Genomic DNA, 15836 nt, shown 5'->3' with positions numbered 1-15836 from the left:
TGACCCTGTCGGCTCAGTGAGAGCTCTGCGTGCTCTGAATGGATTTGCTTGGAGAGGAAATGTGTTTTATGTGCATTTCCTAAATAGTCCAGTGGAGCGCAGGGTCATAGCTTAATTACATGTTTTGCTTTAGGATGCAAAGGAAACCTTTTATCTCTCTCTCTCTCTTGCTCTCTCTCGCTCTCTCTCTTGGGAGTTAGGGGCAGTGAAAGGAGGGGGAGAGTGAGTGTGAAGGTGAAGCTGACTGAGGGAGGAAGGTTCTAATTGCCTGAGGTTTTTCAGACTCAAAATAGGACGCTGGATTTAATTTGGTGGTGCTTTGGTCAATGACTCTTGTGGAAAAGGACTTTTGGGTGGGGAGGTAAGAGGGGGTTATCAGTGTATCAGGGTTATCAGCCATCACTTCACATGCAAGTTGACTTTTTGAGTTTAAGGGAATGCATGCTTTTAGCGTTTATGCTAATTCATGTCTATGTATTTATATAAATAAATAGCAATTAATTTGACAGGCTGTTTCCATTAACTATCATATTAGACTGATTGCTTGCTAGGCTAGTGCAGTTAAATCTATAGTGGATGAACGATCTAAAAATGTTAAAAATATGTAAAATATGGTTTAGATTTTTTTGGGCTAGAAAATAAAATTTGGGCAATTCTTCAATTTAAAAATCCCCAAAATGTCATAATGCATTGAATCTTTCCTTAAATAATCATATGGTAAAATTTCATTAATTTTCTAAAAAAAAAACACAAAAAAAACTAAATATAAAACTAAAATAAAATTGAGATTTTTTGATGTATTAAATCATTTAAAAAGAATTATATTATTAAAATAAAGTTGTGATAAAATATCACAATTTCATGACATTGAACTCTTTCTGAAAGAATCATAATCAGCCAAATCTTGGTAAAATTTTTAATGATTTACTGAATAATTATGACAAGAATAATACTTTGAATAATAATCATTGTAAAGATTTGAGATTTCATGATTCACTAAATCACTTTCTAAAGAATCATAATCAAAATAGGTGAAATTTAAGATTTTATGATTCATTGACCATTCTTTAAGAATGAAATCATGGTCAAATTTGAGATTGAGATTTCATTTATAGAATCTTTCTTCTAACAAATCAGAACCAATTCAAAATTCTGGTTAAATTTCCCAAATCACGTTATGAGGTATAAAAATGACACCCTTATTCCAAGCCAAACAGCCCAGAGAGCTCTAGGCTCTCCCCGTTCAGTGTTTGAATAGAGGTTAATAATGGGTAATCAGCTGAACCCCATTGGTGAGATTGGAACGCATCCTCAGTGCTGGAGGCTCTGCAGTGCTTTAGAAAGCAACGGCCGCTCTTACTGATGAAAAACTGCATACCCCCTTCAACCCCTCCTCCTCTTCTTTCTCTCTCTCTCTATCGCTCCCCCATCTCTCTCCCTACCTCCCTCCTTCCCTCCCTCCAGGAGAGCACTGAAGTGTGGGGAAGACAGACAGAGGGATGAAGAAAGGGAGGGATGAAGGAGGGGGAGTCAACAGAAGGGAGAGAATTAGAGAGAATCTTCTTTAAAGGGAGAAGGAGAGATTTACATACATAGATAGTGACTTCGTCCCAACCAGCATCCTGTGTCCTATGTAGTGCACTCTGTAGCATATACCACAATGCCTTATATAGTTCTCTAAATGGGCATAAGGGACTAATTTGGAGAGAAAACCATTAAGAAAAAATTTGTGGTGTTTGTGTGTGTCTGTGTGTCTGTGTGTGTGCCAGTATCATGGCAGCAGCTGAAACGTATGGGCATCCACAAGTTACCAGTATGGCTAAGCAGAGCCTGCCCATATAAATCACCATATAAAACCCTCCCTCCACATTAGCAATTCAAGTGAGTCTGCAGGCTATGCTGTCCATCAGGGCCATACCATGCTGTGATTGGTTGGCAGCGAGCACCTGATGCAGCAGGATTGGCTGACAGATTGAGCGCGGAGGCAGCCGTAAACAGAGGGAGCTACAGCAATGCAGAGAGAGATAGAAAGAGAGAGAGAGTAACACATACACACACACATACACACATACACAGTCACACACGAACACATATGAAGGAAGACCGTATCACGGATTCTGGTGAGCCCAGGACTAAACGCTGCTTCCACAGAAGGATCTAATAGGGATTATAAACCTTCATTGGACTGACCCGCTTCGTCGTTTTTGGATGATATAGTGGCTCTATTGAGGCGATTGTTGAGGTAACCATGGCGATGCAGTCCAATGCTGCTGAAGGAGCTAACAGCCGCTCTCCATAGTGATGGACGTAGCAACCAGCTCAGCATCTCTTCGGCGCTTTGCTACGGATACATTTTGGACTAAGAGGCCTCCCTGTACGTGTGTGTGTGTGTGTGTGTGTGTGTGTGTGTGTGTGTGTGTGTGTGTGTGTGTGTGTGTGTACGTGTGTGTGTGTGTGGGGTTATTTCTGGTGTAGTTTGATTGATGTCATATTGTAGGAGAATATGTAGAGATATTTTTGCAGTAGAGACATGGTTTGCAGTATGAATATGGTTTATTATATACTTGTAAAGATACTACTGAAATATATTACATATGTATGTAAAAACTATCCATATCAGTATATTGTATACACTGATACTGACCATATCAGTATATCAATGCAATAGGATATCAATACAATATCAGAAGTATAGTATACTGTATAAGTCATATCTAACATATGTTAATGAAAATACTACTGAAACCTATTATATATGTATGTAAAGACTAATACAGTATACTATACTACTGAAATCTATTATATATGTATGTAAAGACTAATACAGTATACTATACTACTGAAATCTATTATATATTTATGTAAAGACTAATACAGTATACTATACTACTGAAATCTATTATATATGTATGTAAAGACTAATACAGTATACTATACTCCTGGAATCTATTATATATTTATGTAAAGACTAATACAGTATACTATACTACTGGAATCTATTATATATTTTTTATAAAGACCAATACAGTATACTATACTGCTGAAATCTATTATATATTTATGTAAAGACCAATACAGTATACTATACTACTGAAATCTATTATTTATTTATATAACGACTAATACAGTATACTATACTACTGGAATCTATTATATATTTTTTATAAAGACCAATACAGTATACTATACTGCTGAAATCTATTATATATTTATGTAAAGAATAATACAGTATACTATACTACTGGAATCTATTATATATTTATACAAAGACTAATACAGTATACTATACTACTGAAATCTGTTATATATTTATGTAAAGACTAATACAGTATACTATACTACTGAAATCTATTATATATGTATTTAAAGACTAATACAGTATACTATACTGCTGGAATCTATTATATATTTTTTATAAAGACCAATACAGTATACTATACTGCTGAAATCTTTTATATACTTATGTAAAGACTAATACAGTATACTATACTGCTGGAATCTGTTATATATTTATGTAAAGACTAATACAGTATACTATACTACTGGAATCTGTTATATATTTATGTAAAGACTAATACAGTATACTATACTACTGAAATCTAGTATATATTTATGTAAAGACTAATACAGTATACTATACTACTGAAATCTGTGATATATTTATGTAAAGACTAATACAGTATAATATACTACTGGAATCTATTATATATGTATGTAAAGACTAATACTGTATACTATACTACTGAAATCTATTATATAGGCATGTCAAGACTAATACAGTACACTGTACTACTGAAATCTATTTTATAGGCATGTCAAGACTAATACAGTATACTATACTACTGAAATCTATTATATATTTTTGACTAATACAGTATACTATACTGTATACTATAAATAGCAAAGCACTTTTGTAAGTCGCTCTGGATAAGAGCGTCTGCTAAATGCCTTTAATGTAAATGTAAATCTATACTACTGAAATCTATTATATATTTATGTAAAGACTAATACTCTATGCTATACTACTGAAATCTATTATATATTTATGTAAAGACTAATACATTATACTGTAATACTGAAATCTATTATATATTTATGTAAAGACTAATACATTATACTGTACTACTGAAATCTATTATATATTTATGTAAAGACTAATAGTTATACCATACTTCTGAAATCTATTATATATTTATGTAAAGATTAATACAGTATACTATACTACTGAAATCTATTATATAGGCATATAAAGACTATACTACTAGGATCTGTTACATATGTGTTAGATACTTTACTAAATATTAGTGTTACCATATTATTATTATTATTATTATATAAAGATACTTTATTACATATTTACTGCAGTACAATAGAAGTTGGATGGTATTGCAGTGGGTTGTGATTAGTAGGTTTGCCGGTATGTGGGAAGACTGTATTTGGGTCAGTGTTGTGATTGGTTTTTGGGATAGTTGCAGCATAAAGTTTTCTGTTAGCTAGTAGACATGGGTATGATAATCCCATTTTAGAGGTAAAATTCAGGCTTATAGTAGTGTGTATATCCGTGTGTGAGTGTGTGTGTGTGTGTGACAGATAAATGTGCTGCCATGGTGACCATGCTGCTTTGCTTCATAGCCTCAGCGCATCAGGAGTTGGCTTCATCCTGGTCATCGACCGCAGGCAAGACAGATGGGCATCGGTGAAGGGAACACTACTGCGCATCGCGGTGAGTGTACCACTCTGTGTGTCAGCAATCAAAACATCATGTGTGTGTCTGAATAGTGTGTGTGTGTGTGTGTGTGTATATATATATATATATATATATATATATATATATATATATATATATATATATATATATACACACACACACACACATTTTTTTATTTTTTTACAGCTAAGGTTTCCTTCTTATGACGCTTTATGAAGATCTTTTGTGCCGCCAATGCTGCACAGTAGAATAGTGTACCACTCTTGATTTAGTTAACCGGTCATGCAGGTCTTGGCCTTGGCAGTCGTATGAGGGTCTTCATTTGCCTTACTTACCATCATATGAGCAGTTCTCTCTGAGAGTTTTCTTGCTCTTCCAGGTCTCATCATGACCTCCACAGTGCATCTGAGCTGCCATGTTTAACAGCTTCTTATTAGCTTCTTAACCGCACTGTGGAAACCACAAGCTGAAAACGCTTGGCTGTCTTCTTGTAGTCTTTCCCTGTCTTGTGGACATTATTTAGATGATTGCTTAGAGAAGCCCATGTTTGAGTGTTAGTACAGTAGGTTTGGAAAGTCAAGCAAAGGTTGGAAATTTGATTGTTCTAATTACAGTTCCTAATTACAATTGATGACATGCCTCAGGCCTAATTTGCTAATCAAGCTCTGAGACTTTGTCCAAAACAATCTGAGCCTTTGCATTGCTTATGATGTCCAAACCTTTGTCCTCTCAGTGCTGTGTGTTAACTTTTGAGTGTTTTCACATTGTCAAAGCAAGAGAAAACACACCAGCCACTTCTTTTTATAAACCCTCTCAATATTTTATACCTAGTCTGCTCCTCTCAGAGAAACTACTGCGCTCCAGGCCTGTGTTCTATACACAGACCAAGCCCACTCTAAATTACAATGCTAACAGGATCTCTGCACTGAAAAAGCACCATAAGTTACATTGAAATAACATAGAGGGTCACCAAATATATCAAATATTTTGTCCCGTTCATATCTTCACTGGAGTTACAAAAGTTTTCTCCTTTACTTCTAAATGTACATTTTTGCAGATTTAAAAGTTTGAGATTTTGCAGTCAAAATTTGGAACAAGCTTGTCTATCGACTCCGGTACTGAAATTCAGCCTTGAATAACAGATTATTTCAGTACCCAGTAGTATCTGCGTATCGCATTCACTGGTTGCTGTGACCAACATGTGTGGTCATCATGTTTTGGCCTGTGGTTTTTGTGGTCATACTTTCAGTTGGCCTCCTGAGTTGTCAACAAGTGTAGCAGCCATAGGGGGTAATCCACCGGGGCTATTTGGGGGGCCCGTGTGTATGTGTGTGTGGTTGGTCAGTAGGGGAGAGGTCACTGGGCTAATCTGATTAGCAGTGTTTAGTGGATCGACTCTGAGACCCTCCACTATACTAATGATTCTCATTTCAGCTGATGGAGTAAATGTGTATTAGTTTAAGAAAATAAAACATATCAAGCATATTTCTAAATTAATATGTATTCTCTGAATAATATGAATTACTAAAACACTGAGTTTCTTCTGTTTTCAGTGTGGAATCAAGATAATAAAGAACAAGCGCATTTTTCATAACACATACATGCTACATACATAAATACATGCTACTATTGTCTGAAGATGACTATTCTAGAGTGCTGTAGATTTCACTTAGAACTAAGGATGTCATCAATAATCACATATGTCTTAATTTTAACAATATTTACCCCAGTAAATGTGTTGTTTTGGACTAATTAAGCTCAAGATTACACTCATATGATACTAGTCCTGATTCTGACAACTTTTTTTTTTTATGTACATGAGTAGCATTTAAACTGATGCTAGGCTGATATAACTAACTGTATACATATCTAACTATCGAATGTATCTAAATTAATATTTATTCTCTAAATTAATATTTATATTTGTACACTTAGACAAATCCTGCCATTACTGAGGGCATCTTTAGTTCTAAGTTTAACACTTAAACCCAGTAAATGTGGTGTTTTGTAGTATTTCAACTTCAGATTACATTCTTAAGATGCAAGTCTTGATGCTAACAACACAAGCCAGTTTTTCTATGTACATGAGGAGCATTTAGACTGATGCTAGGCTGCTAAAACTAACTGTATAAAGAATACTGTAAATGAATATGTATGCCCTTAATTAATATTCATATTTGTACACTTAGAAGTAAGGATGTCATCAGGTTATGGCAGTGCGTGTCTAAGTTTAACACCTAAACCTAGTAAATGGGGTGGCTTGTAGTATTTCAGCTCATGATTACATTCATATGATGCTAGTCTTTATGCTAACAACACATGCTATTCTAGCTGTGTATATGAATAATGTCCAGGCTCTCTAGTCAACAAAAAGATGAGATTTTAAATGTTCAGGCTTAATCAAAATAATATGTTTTGGTGAATAAGCAAATACATTAGCAGGCACTGTTTATGCTAACAGTGCTGAAGAAGGAAAGTCTGATCCAGTGTGTGGAATGGATCACTGGAGTGGATGTAATTAAGCATGGCGTAATTTCATTATTCAATTAGCACAAATTGCAAACATTAGCCGTTCTAGCTAATCTGCTTTTGAATGTGACTGAATGTGACTACTGACGAAGGGCATTTCGCTATGCAGAGGGTCTTCGTATTGACTCAGGCTAAAAATATAAGATGGAAGTACTTAGCTGCTGAATTACTCTGTAGTACAAAGTTTTGGGACACTGCTCATTCATTGTTTATTCTGAAATTAAAGATATTAAAAAGAGTTTACCCTGAGTATAAGTGAGGTCAGAATGTTGGATGATCACCATCCCACCTCATCACCAAACTCACCCCCAACTCATTCCAAACGTTTTGGATGAGGCACCACCATCATTCCAGTTTCACTGCTCCACAGCTCAGTGCTGGGTGGCTTTATACCCCTTTAGCCCACGTCTGGCATTAGGCATGGAGCCAATAGGTTCATGATGATCTGCTCCAGAGAGTCCTATTCTATTGGCAGTACTTCTTCATAGGGACTAGACCAGCTGTGTGCTCAGTGTTTGTGTATTGGGGCTATTAGTGTTACTCTTCTTGTGTTTGCTATTGCGGTGGGTTTAGTGGGGTGGTCTACTGTCCTGCTTCTGCAGCAGTGTGTGATCTTTCTTTCTGCTTGATTATCTTCCACCCTGGAGAGGAATTCAGTGGTTGGTGCTCCTCGCTCGTCCTCTTGAAAACACAGCGCTATCTCTGAGCCTGCGGCAAGTCCCACTTATTACACATCTTCAGTTCCCTCTTTTGTCCCTTTTGTTTCTCTGGCTGGCTGGCTGTGTGTGTGTGTGTGTGTGTGTGTGTGTGTGTGTGTGTGTGTGTGTGTGCGTGTGTGCGTGTGCGTTTTATTTTAATTTTATTTTTTTAATGACCTGCCATTTCACACCTGTTTCCTATCAGTCACACATGTGGAAAATCTCTCTCTTTCTCTCCACCTTTTTCTCCACCTGTGTCTCTCATTACTTTGGCTCTTTCTTTCTTCAGTCTTTTTGCCTCTCTCTCTCTCTCTCTCTCGTCTCATTGTCCCTCTTTTTCTTTCTTTCTTTATAAATTTCTTTGTCAATTTATCTCACCATCTTTCTTTTTTCCCCCCTCTTAATTTATTTTGTTATTTTTATTTTATTTTATTTATGTATTTCATTTACTTATTTATTTGTGATATTTTCTTTATTACTTTTCTATCGCTCCATCTATCTCTTGTTTTTTCTTTCTTTGTCTCTCTCTTTCTGCCTCTCTCCTCTTATTTTTCTTTATCCGTCTCTCTGCCGTCTTTGTCTTTCTTTGTATTTCTTTCACTCTTGTTCTCCTTCTGTCTTTGTATTTTTTTTTCCTCCCTCTCTCTGGGATTTTCATTCCACCTGTCTTTTTTGTGTTTTCTCCCTCTTTTTCTCTCTCTCTCTCTCTCTTTCTCTCTCTCCCTCTCTCCCTCCCCTCCCTCTCTCTCCCTCTCCTCCCTCTCTCTCCCTCTCTCTCTCTCAGTCTCTCTCTCTCTCCCTCCCCCCCCCCCTCTCTCTCAGTCTCTCTCTCTCTCTCTCTCTCTCTCTCTCTCTTAGTCTCTCTCTCTCTCTCTCTCTCTCTCTCTCTCTCTCTCTCTCTCTCTCTCTCTCTCTCTCTGCTCATATGGTTAATTGGGGAAGGTTGTCAGCAGAGCAGCTGCTGCTGAAACAGTGAAGGGTGATGTGGCGCTGAAAGGGAGCTGAACACAGGTCGTGCACCGTAGTGGTCTTTTATTTTATGGTGTCCTCACTGTATACAGACACTTTACAGTAGTGTGAGCTGTAGAATTAATACTACTGTTAAACGCAGTCTTAATTCCACACCAGTCACCAAGGCCAGATCCCTCAACACCAGCACCAAACCACAAGTTAGAATTGTTTCATATCAATCAATTAGCATTTAGATTGTACTCTAATCCACAGCTTTCAGCACCGAGGGCCAGGGGACAGCTCCCGGCCATCATGGTCTGTAACTCTGAACAGAATGCTGCAACCCCCCACCCCCCTCCTGCCCCAGACAGCTCCTCCCCTTCCAAATCACTTTAGCAGGTTGTAATGTATGCAAATAGATGCTAATGTATGATAATTGGACACAGATAAACATCTTCCCCAATTCGACAGAGCCATGAATGTTACAAGGACCTGGCCATATTGGAATTACCTTAACAGTTGTTTTTTTAGCACCCCCAGCTGTTTTTTTTTGTCTGCACAGCCACATGCAGGTTATTTACACACTGTTATTTATTATGCTCTTAAAATTCCACTGGTGATCCATCGTAACGCTCTAAGGTTTTGTCAGAATAAGATAAGATAAGATAAGATAGTCCTTTATTAGTCCCGCAGTGGGGAAATTCCCAGTGTAACAGCAGAAAGGGATAGCAAGACACTCAGTTACAAAGATTTGGATAAATAATGTGGGACTTTACTATTAGAATATTGAAATTCACCCTGTGAAGAATGTGAAGGCTTAGGTATCATGTGAGTGGACCCATTATGGTCATATGTTAAATATGCTGTTTGCTAAACAGTCAACAAATCATCATCATGATGACACACCAAACCTCATAACCCCCGTAAATCTAATAGTAAAGTCCGTAATGCACCACTCACCATCTTTTATGGCCGATTCTGATTTCTCAACAACCAAATTGGGTGATGGCTATAAATTTAGGGGATCATTTTTATTAGCCTTCTTTCAACCTAAAGCTTGCACTGAGTGAGGAGATTAACACACGAACACCCTAGTACCAGTGATTCCCTCGTTTTTCAAAGTAAAGTGTACATTCTGGAGCCATGTTGCATAGCATAGCATTGTTTTTAGCTAAAACAGTGTAATTGTCTCAGAAAACTGACTGAAAGTAACAAACAGCATAGGCTCACTGAAGAGGCTGTTGCATTTTTTACATAGTGTTCAAGCTTAAAAGACTTTCGCTAGTTGTCCAGGTGTTTGTTAAACAAAGGCGCACAAGAGGCACGTAATAGTTTTTAAATTTTAGGGCACTTTTTAAAGAGTAAATCCACCCTGGATTATCTGCAGGTCTGCTGCCTTCTCAGCATATTCGCTAAACATGTTAGGAGATCGAGAAAGTGTTTTTTCTATCAGCGGCCAGAGTCCAATAATCAGCAGCCGAAGTCTGAGAGAGCACAATCGGCTGTGCATTCTCTGGGTGGGTTGGTAGATGGCACTCGCTCCCTCATCACTCTTAAAGCAGAGTACGGACAGAATGCCCAGTCCGTATCCATATCTGTATTTAGCGCTGAACATGAATGACTGTTTATTCTACACATGCCCACCTGTTATCAAAAACACTGAACTAGCTCAGCTAGAGACCCCCCTGATACTGCGTCACAATTCGGACATGTTAGGATTCCTACTAGTGTTGACTTTAAGCTTTAATAAGCTTCTTCACAGAAGTGCTTCTTCTATGACGTTGCTCCAAAGACCTCATTATGGCACCTATTTGTTAGTGAAGAGTGTGCAGCGCTGCTCTTATGCTAATAAGACTAGCAGCCATAGCTAACACTCACTCACCTGTTGTTCCTAATGAGCACTTAATATTGCGCTCCTCCCTCTGGATTGCTGCTGAATTGGTTCATTCTGACAACCTTTCTTCCTCTGCTGACCTGCTGCTCCACTCAGGGCTGAATCTTCAGGTCCGTATCCATTAGCCCCTTCCTTAACAGTTCTCCATCCTCGTGATGCCTCCACCCCACCCCCACCACTTCCCAGGGGAGGTTATTAAGGGGCTGTGTCCTGCCTCAACAGAGGGGAACACTCTCATACTGAAAGACGCGTCCCTGCAAGAGCCGGCTTTGATGGTGCTTTGATGAATAAGGCTTGAGGGTCATTTTGAAATGCAGGAGGCGCTGCTTAGTGTAGCGGGAAAGTAGGAAAGGCTGTATGTTTAAGAAGTGCGGTCTGCTGCGTTCCTTACGTGAATTATTATTTATCAGGACATGTTCACATTTTCTGAAAGCGCAGAATGGTTGTACAGCTTAAGTGGTTCCCAGGCGGTTATCTGGTGACTAAGAACTCTTAACTATGGTGTTGCTAGGTGATTGCAATGGTATTCTAGGTGGTGGTTGTTTTGCTGAGTGGTTGCTAGTTGTTTGCTATATTGTTGCTAGGTGGTTGTTGTGGTATTTCATGTAATTGCTTTGGTGTTGCTAAGTGGTTGCTGGGTATCTGCTATAGTTTTGCTAGGTGGTTGCCATGGTATTCCAGGTGGTTGTTGTGTTTTTGCTGAGTAGTTGCTAGTTGTTTGCTATATTGTTGCTAGGTGGTTGTTGTGGTATTTCATGTAATTGCTTTGATGTTGATAAGTGGTTGCTGGGTATCTGCTATAGTTTTGCTAGGTGGTTGCCATGGTATTCTAGGTGGTTGTTGTGGTTTTGCTGAGTAGTTGCTAGTTGTTTGCTATATTGTTGCTAGGTGGTTGTTGTGGTATTTCATGTAATTGCTTTGGTGTTGCTAAGTGGTTGCTTGGTATCTGCTATAGTTTTGCTAGGTGGTTGCCATGGTATTCTAGGTGGTTGTTGTGGTTTTCCTGAGTGGTTGCTAGTTGTTTGCTTGGTTGCTGGGTGGTTGCTATGATTTTGCTAGGTGGTTGTCATGATATTCCATGTGATTGCTTTAATGTTGCTAAGTGGTTGGTAAGTGTTGGTGTGATTGCTGGGTGGTTACTGTGATATTTCAGATGGTTTCTATGTTTTTCCTAGAAGTTGTTGCAGGAATTGTGCTAGGTTGTTGCTGTGGTGGTTGTAATCATATCCCAGGTGGTTGGTTGGGTGTTACTAGTGTATTTGTATTATTGCAACATATGCACTGTGCAAATGGAAAAATCCATGTTAAATGTCTGTTGCTACGTGGAAATCATATGTCCTGTAAAAAAGCTTGTTTAAGCCTGAATCACACAATCAGAGCTGGTTGGTGTGGCGCAACAGATAACACCACTACCTGCCAGTGAGCTACCACACCATGTGGGAGACCAGGGTTCGATTCCCGGTCTGGGTGACTATGCTGCGCTAAACCAATAAGAGTCCTTGGGCAAGACTCCTAACACTACATTGGCCCACCTCTGTAATACGAGTAACCTTGTAAGTCGCTCTGGATAAGAGCGTCTGCTAAATGCCATAAATGTAAATGTAAATGTAAACATTGTCGATTACTCCAAGAGAAAACTTCGGGATGAGTTAGTCTGCAGAAATCTGGCAGAACAAACAGGAATAAAGGGAAATAGAAGGATATGAGGCGGTGATCAGTGACTATGCTTTGCCTCAATTATTTACATTAGCAGACTGGTTTCATGTGTTTAGTGACCAGTGGTTTGAATGGTGGTGTATGTTGGAGACTCCAGCTCAGCTCCAGAGTGCATATGTGCAGTTACTCCATCACTGTCACTCTGCAGTGTGTGTGGAAAACACTCATAATGACTGTCTACGGCCCATTGGGTTTAATACTCCCTCACTGAGGGCAGAGTGTGAGGAGTGTTAGAGCTGAGTGAGGGCAGTGGCTGGTGCTCGCTGTGTAGTGTTTAACGGTGGGTTTTGAACAGGTCAGGAAGCAGCAGCTTAGGGTCAGAGGTGAGGGAGATAAGGTGAGAGAAATGAGCTGGGGGTCGCTGGGTTTAAATCCCCTGCTGTTTATGTAGCGGGGTCAGTTTATTATGAGAGGCTGGAGCTGAACTTTCATATAGCAGCTCTGCCCCACTGTGTGTATGAGTATGTGTGTATGGGCTTTCTAGGCAACTTAATTTAGACTAAGCTATTTAACTATATTAGTTGTGTGTGTGTGTGTGTGTGTGTGTGTGTGTTAATGTCAGGTCCTTCTGTTTGGGGTATCCAATTGAGACAAAGCAATGTAACTGAATTATGTGTGTGTGCATGTCTGTGGGTCTGCCTGTCACTATGGATATCTATACCTAGCCCCTATCCCAATCCACTGGATTATTAGTATATAGTCTATACCTCACAGCATTAGTGTGTAGTTTAGTGTCCTTGTAGACAAAACAGTATAACTGTATCAGTGTGAGTGTGTGTCTGTGTCTGTGTGTGTGTCTGTGTTTGTGTGTGTATGTGAGGGAGAGAGAGAGGGTCTGGTGGCCTTTAGACAATGCTACTGTTTTATGTGTGTCTGTGTCACCAACTGTCTGTCTCTCTGAAATCTGTATAGATATCCAGTTTAGACGAAGCAGGGTAACAATATTAGTCGTGTGTGTGTGTGTGTGTGTGTGTGTGTGTGTGTGTGTGTGTGTGTGTGTGTGTGTGTGTGTGTGTGCTAATTGAATTCTGTATTTGTGTGTATGTGTGTGTCTTTGTGCTGATTAGAGTGGTGGTGTATCAGTGTGCTGGCAGCTGCTCCCTGGAGACAACCCCCCTCCCCCTTGCAACCACACACACACACACGCACACACACACACATCTTTCCAGACACGCGTCGCTCACCATCTCTCTGTCTTGCTCTCATTCACTTTCTCTGTCATCAGCCATCCATCTTATCCTTTCATTTCTGTCCCTCGTGTGTGTGTGTGTGAGAGAGAGAGTTAACATACCTGAAGATGTGATCCATCAGCTTACCATTTTTAGATAAATAAATAAACAGTGGACTGAGAAAGAGACAGGCAAACAGATGCGTTATGTGGACAAAAGTATTGGGACACCTGCTCATTCATTGATTCTGCTGAAATCAAGGGTATTAAAAAGAGTCTGTCCTGCTTTTGTTGGAGTAGCTGTCTCCACTGTCCAGGAAACAAGGCTTTCTGCTAGATTCGGGAGCATTCAACAACAAGAGCATTGATAAGGTCAGGATGTTGGACCATCACCACCCCACCTCATACTCTCAAAGTATTGGATGGCGCACCATCATTCCAGAGAACACCGTTCCACTGCTGCACAGCTTAATGCTGGGGGCTCTCTCCTACTTCTCTCCCCCCCCCCACACACACACACAGCTAGATGGAGAGATAGTGTTCATTCATGATTCATGCAGAAGTGGCATGTGATCTGTTAACATTTACTGTGTTATGTCACTACATGTGCATATCTAAATGTGTGTGTGTGTGTGTGTGTGTGTGTGTGTGTGTGTGTGTGTGTTTATGGCCTTTTGTACCATCAAGGGAGGCACAAAAAGGCCACTAACTGTCCTGAGCTCAGTCTCCAGAGATCTTTCAGTTTAGATCTACTGATTGTGTTCAGTTTAACCACTCACATCCACCGACTCCACCTCCAGTACACACACACACACACACACACACACACATACACACATTTAGCAGATAGCTTCTTATTGACTGTGTGTTTCCATAGTGCTTTATGTTACATTAATAATGAAGCCCATATAGTGTGTTTGTGTGTGTTTGTGTTTGAGCATGTGTATGTGTGTGTGTGTGTGTGTGTGTGTGTGTGTGTGTGTGTGTGTGTGCGCGCGCGCATGTATGTGTTATTGCTACTGTGTTTAGGGCAAGCGTGCCCAAATGGGCTCCTATAGAGCAGCTCATTGTGATGGTAATAGAAGGTCAGGGGTCAGCACGCTGCCCCGTTTCGGGCGGGTTGAATTATGTTTAACATAAATCCTAAAGACTTTACTGCACAAAACACAGCACACACACACATACACACACACACACACATGCCTTACTCACCATTACACACACATGTAAAAGAAAGACGGAGAGAAAAAAATAAAACCATAGAAAGAATGAAAGAGGGAAGAGAGTGAACATGAGCGACAGGACTGAAGAGAAAGGGAAAGTCTGAAAAAAGAAAGGAAAGAATTTTGGAAAAAGGAAAGGACTGCAAGGGTTCAAAGAGTAAGTGGGAAATAATTGGGAATAAACAGAAAGGAAAAGAGCAAGAAAAGGATTGAAAAGAAAGAAATACAGCACAGATTAATCCAGTGAAGAGGAACCCAACACAAAGGAGGAAAACCATGGAGCTAAACAGGGGTAAACGCTGAGCAGTAGAAAAGTGCAGAGAAGGGAATTGAGCTTGTTTCTTTGGTGAAAGCATTGCAGATTAGGAGTTAATTATTCTGCTAGCTCCACTCGGACCCTCAGAGCCAATTAAGCTAGTTAGACCCCCCCACACACACACCCAAACCCTGCCCTGCTCTAATTGCTTTACCAGAACAAAAACAAACAGCAGTGCAGTCCAGGAAAAGCCGTCTGTCTGGAGCGTTTTCCAGAACGCCATTCCAGTGTGTGATCTGGAGGCTGGCAGAATGTCCGGAGCTTTAAGAGTGTGTGAGTGTGAGTGTGAGTGTGAGTGTGTGTGTGTGTGTGTGTGTGTGTGTGCGCGTGTGGCTCCCCAACCTGCATCTGTTATTCAGTTAAAGACAATAGTGTGAGTGTAGCAGTGCACTGTGATTCAGGTGATTCACTTTTGGAGTATTACAATCAATTATGATTAATTATAATAATATTCATTAAAGCTCATTGTTTGGTCCCAGTGGCAATCGAATCGTCATAATGTTGTTCATGATTCATTAAATCATTTCTCTAAAGAAACACAGTTAAATTGTAATTTGTGATTTATTACGTCAGTAGGTAATTCAATTATTGATTAATTAAATAATTGATTCATTTGATCAAAAGTTCATGATT

General features: G+C 39.4%; 1 protein-coding gene across 11 annotated transcripts in view; it reads left to right on the top strand.

Annotated features, from left to right (window-relative positions):
- mcf2la (mcf.2 cell line derived transforming sequence-like a) overlaps window positions 1-15836 on the top strand; it is a 101535-nt gene that overhangs the window by 56617 nt on the left and 29082 nt on the right. For all 11 annotated transcript variants that reach the window (XM_072657432.1, XM_072657428.1, XM_072657433.1 and 8 more), the window contains exon 4: window positions 4633-4723. In XM_072657432.1, coding sequence (XP_072513533.1) covers window positions 4633-4723 — 91 coding nt within the window. The remainder of the gene's footprint in view (window positions 1-4632; window positions 4724-15836) is intronic.

This window comes from Salminus brasiliensis, chromosome 15, assembly GCF_030463535.1.
Source record: "Salminus brasiliensis chromosome 15, fSalBra1.hap2, whole genome shotgun sequence".
NCBI classification, from domain to species: Eukaryota; Metazoa; Chordata; class Actinopteri; order Characiformes; family Bryconidae; genus Salminus; species Salminus brasiliensis.
The sequence above is the reverse complement of the archived record's forward strand: the minus strand, read 5'-3'. Positions and strand labels throughout refer to the sequence as shown.